Here is a 4,296-nt window from a genome sequence, read left to right on the forward strand (position 1 = left end):
TACAACTTTTCCGGCGACTTTTCCGGCCATTTTCCGGTGACTTTTCCGGCAACTTTTGGGTAACTTTTTCGGTCATTTCCGACAACACTATTTCAAGGTATTCTTTACTAAAAGTTCCCGCTTTTGAGTTTTTATTTATTTTTCTCCTCCGTTTTCTTTTTGGGAACTTACAATTAAAAAGCGGAATTATAGAAATTCACGCTAAACGAACTAAGAGCGTTCGTAGTCAATGAACTAAGAGTGTTCATAATATTCGGACTAAGAGCGTCCGCAAGCATCGACTTATGACCCTATTAAACATCATTGTTTCGGTCTAATCCAAATATTCTTGGAAATTGATTTCTTGGTAGCATAGCTCGGAAATCTTATTGTTTTAGTTTTTCGTGGAAGTTTTAAACTCCGAAACTAATACATCTTTTTCTTCTTATATTTCAAGGATGTCGAATGAACCTAGACTCGAATTTCAAATCCTTGACTCAACTGGTTCGGATTACCATAGTTGGAAAACTGACGTTGAGAACCATCTCACATCAAAAGGGATATTGCCCATAATCCAGGCACCAAACGCGGGCCTTGTGTTCCAACGAACACCCATAAAGCATGCACAAGCAATTATCTTGATGCGACGCCATATGGACAGAGCACTCAGATTAGAGTATATGTCCATCAAAGATGCAAGGGACCTATGGGTAGCGCTAGAAGAACGCTTTGATAATATCCAAGATTCCCTCCTCCCTGACTTGAAGGTTCAATGGAACAATATACGCTTCTCCGACTTCAAGTCTGTTGCTGAATACAATTCAGAAGCTCTTCGGCTAAAAGCCATGCTGAAGTTCTGTGGAAAACCTCTCACAGAAGAAGAGCTAATTGAGAAGACTCTCTCCACCTTCCCCGTCGCAGCAATTATACTATCAAAGCAATATCGCACTGAATTTAATGCTGGACGACTTACGAAGTTCAATGAGCTTATCAATATTTTGTCGGTGTCTGAGAAGCACGACAATATCCTTGTGAAGAATTATAATTCAAGGCCCGTAGGAACCAAAAGCGTTCATGAGGCAAATTATAATGCACCCAAGAAAGGGCGCAAGGAGCGGTACCCTACTAATAAGGGGCATGTATACCCTAATAACAGGGGACATGACGGACGAATGGGTCCATACAACCGCCCCAATAAGGAAGGAAACCGCAACTTTGGAGCGGGCACACGTGGTGGCAATTCCACACGTGGGAAAAGAGAATATAACAACACCATGGGCCGTAACACTGTGGGCCGTGGAGGTCGCATAATACGCCGTGGTAGTAGCAGCAACAACCCGCCTAGGGAATATCCACAACGTGCACCTCAAATAAAGAAAGTCAACCACAATGACGTGTGTCATAGGTGTGGATCAATCGAGCATTGGTTTAAGCAATGCCAAGCAAGTACTCAACTAGCTGCACGCTACAAGGAGTACAGGGAAATGAGGGAGCAAGAAGCTCACCTTGCTGAAGAAGAAGATGGTGAAGATGTTATTCTCACCATAAAAGACTTCAAAGCTGAAAATGAAAAGCACGAGGATGCCGCAGACTTTGATTAAAATAGTCTTTTCTATTTTCCAATAAAACGGCAAATGTGCCTTAGTCAAATAACAATTGAATTGACTCTTTCTCATGTGGCGTACCCAATGAAGTATGATGTCTAGGCAAGTAATTGAGATCGGGGTATTTAAGCGAGCCTCGCTCCACCAACATCTCTCTACTTACCTGGTCATATTTTATTGGAATTACCAAACGGATTGAGCAATTACAATTTGTATAAAGTTTAATTTTATATTGGAATAAACTTTGGAAACTTTGATGTAATCATTGACTATTTTCCCTATTAATAAAGTATCGCATTATCAATGTCATTGACATGTGTTAATATTCCGAACTTTATTTTTTCAGTATGTCTTCGGGAGAATTGGAATGCCTTCTTGATAGTGGCACCACACATACTATATTACGACATAGGCAATTATTCTTATGGATGACTCCTAGTCAATCTTCAGTGACCACGATGGCAGGACCATCTCAATTGATTCATGGTCGTGGACCAGCTCAATTTCTATTGCCGAATGGCACAAATATTAATGTCGCCGAAGCTTTATATGCTCCAAGGGCTGGAAGAACCCTATTAAGTTTTAAAGATATAAGAGCCAATGATTTTCATGTGAAAACACATTGTGAGAATGGACAAGAGTTCCTTTACATCACCTCTAATAACTACGGAAATACACGAGTATTAGAGAAACTCATGTGTCGCTCTAGTGGATTGTACGCAACCACTATTAGAGTCATTGAATCCAACCATGTCATGAATGAAAATTTATGGGATTCCGACACATACAAACTTTGGCACGACCGTTTGGGACACCCAGGTCGAGATATGATGCTCCGTATATTAAAAACTTCACACGGACATCCATTCTTTAAAACAAAAGGAAGTACGAACCAAAGAAAGGTTCAAAGAATTACTTCTGAAGCATATCATTCGTTTTGCAAAGCTTGCTCTTTAGCAAAAGTAGGATCGAGACCATCCTATGCAAAAGACATTAAAGAAAATATACCATTCTTGCAAAGAATACAAGGTGATATCTGTGGACCTATACATCCAACTTGCGGACCGTTTAGATATTTTATGGTGTTGGTTGATGCATCGACACGTTGGTCACATGTCATGCTCTTATCCACAAGAAATGCTGCATTTGCTAAACTCCTAGCACAAATCATTAAGTTAAGGGCTCACCACCCTGATCATCCTATTAAGTCAATTCGTCTTGACAATGCTGGGGAATTTACATCAAAAACTTTTGATGATTATTGCATGTCCATTGGGATCGAGGTTGAACATCCTGTCCCTCATGTACATACCCAAAATGGTCTCGCAGAAGCTGCCATTAAAAGACTTCAAATGATTGCTAGGGCATTGGTTATGCGCACCAATCTCCCTATTTCTGCTTGGGGCTATGCAATATTACACGCAGCTGTGCTTATTCGTCTAAGGCCCACTGCCACCCAACCTTTTTCTGCGTCCCAGATGGTAACTGGGTATGAGCCTAATATCTCACATTTACGCATATTTGGGTGTGCAGTCTATGTGCCAATTGCGCCACCACAGCGCACTAAAATGGGTCCTCAAAGACGATTAGGCCTTTATGTTGGCTATGACTCTCCAACCATAATCCGCTACATAGAACCCTTGACAGGTGATCTATTTACCGCTAGATTTGCGGATTGTCACTTTGATGAGACAGTCTTCCCGCCTTTAGGGGGAGACATGAACACTAATGTTCATAAAAAAGGACAGGAATTGTCGTGGTTTGTCCCCACTTTGTCCCATCTTGATCCCCGAACCGCACAATCTGAAAAAGAAGTGCAGAGAATTCTCGATCTTCAGAACGTAGCAGAATCGATGCCTGATGCGTTTTCTGATATCGCTAAAGTGACGAGATCACACATACCTGCTGCAAATATACCTGCAAGGATTGATGTCCCTAAAAGACATAATGCCATCTCAAAAATACATGAGAATGGCGCCAACGTTCCCTCTATGGGTGACACATTGGCTAGGCCCATGGCTCCTGCCAGGAAGCGCGGGAGACCTATAGGTTCGATGGATTCTCGCCCAAGAAAGAAAGCGAGTTTGGCACAAAATAATCCATTAATCATAGATATGAATAATCCATCTCACGAGAATACTCCGGATTATGGTTATGTCCAAGAGACATCATTAGGGGACGCTCCAATGTCAGAACCAACTCCAGAGAATAGAGAAATCTCCATAAATTACAATAGTGTACATGAGATGATGGATAGAAATTCTATGGCAATTGATGATGCGTTTGCATATCATGTTGCAAAAGGAATCATAGAATATGATGATATCGAGCCTCGCTCTGTTGAAGAATGTCAACGAAGAGCGGATTGGCCTAAATGGAAAAATGCGATCCAGACTGAATTGGATTCACTAACAAAGAGACAGGTATTTGGGTCTATAATGCTGACACCACCAAATATAAAGCCTGTTGGCCATAAATGGGTCTTTGTTAGAAAGCGTAATGAGAAAAATGAGGTGATGAGATATAAAGCCCGCCTTGTGGCACAAGGTTTCTCACAACGCCCTGGAATCGACTACGAGGAGACATACTCTCCCGTAATGGACGTTATAACGTTCCGCTACCTTGTCAGTTTGGTAGTTTCCGAAAAACTTGACATGCAGCTTATGGATGTGGTTACAGCATATCTCTATGGGGATCTAGATTCAGAGATATA

The 4,296-nt window shown here is 41.4% G+C and overlaps 1 protein-coding gene across 1 annotated transcript; it reads left to right on the forward strand.

The window, feature by feature from the left end:
* Nucleotides 1-1,854, forward strand: LOC133735355 (uncharacterized). The gene is made up of 2 exons (XM_062162773.1): nucleotides 1-97; nucleotides 437-1,854. Exon 2 carries the CDS (start codon nucleotides 438-440, stop codon nucleotides 1,578-1,580), a length of 1,143 nt encoding a protein of 380 aa, XP_062018757.1. The 5' UTR covers nucleotides 1-97; nucleotide 437; the 3' UTR covers nucleotides 1,581-1,854.
* The last annotated feature ends 2,442 nt before the right edge of the window (nucleotides 1,855-4,296 follow it).

Source organism: Rosa rugosa, chromosome 3 (assembly GCF_958449725.1).
Source record: "Rosa rugosa chromosome 3, drRosRugo1.1, whole genome shotgun sequence".
NCBI classification, from domain to species: Eukaryota; Viridiplantae; Streptophyta; class Magnoliopsida; order Rosales; family Rosaceae; genus Rosa; species Rosa rugosa.

Bases quoted from the DNA above. Each gene is read 5' to 3' on its own strand.
- LOC133735355 (XM_062162773.1), top strand. From the start codon at position 438: ATGTCGAATGAACCTAGACTCGAATTTCAAATCCTTGACTCAACTGGT.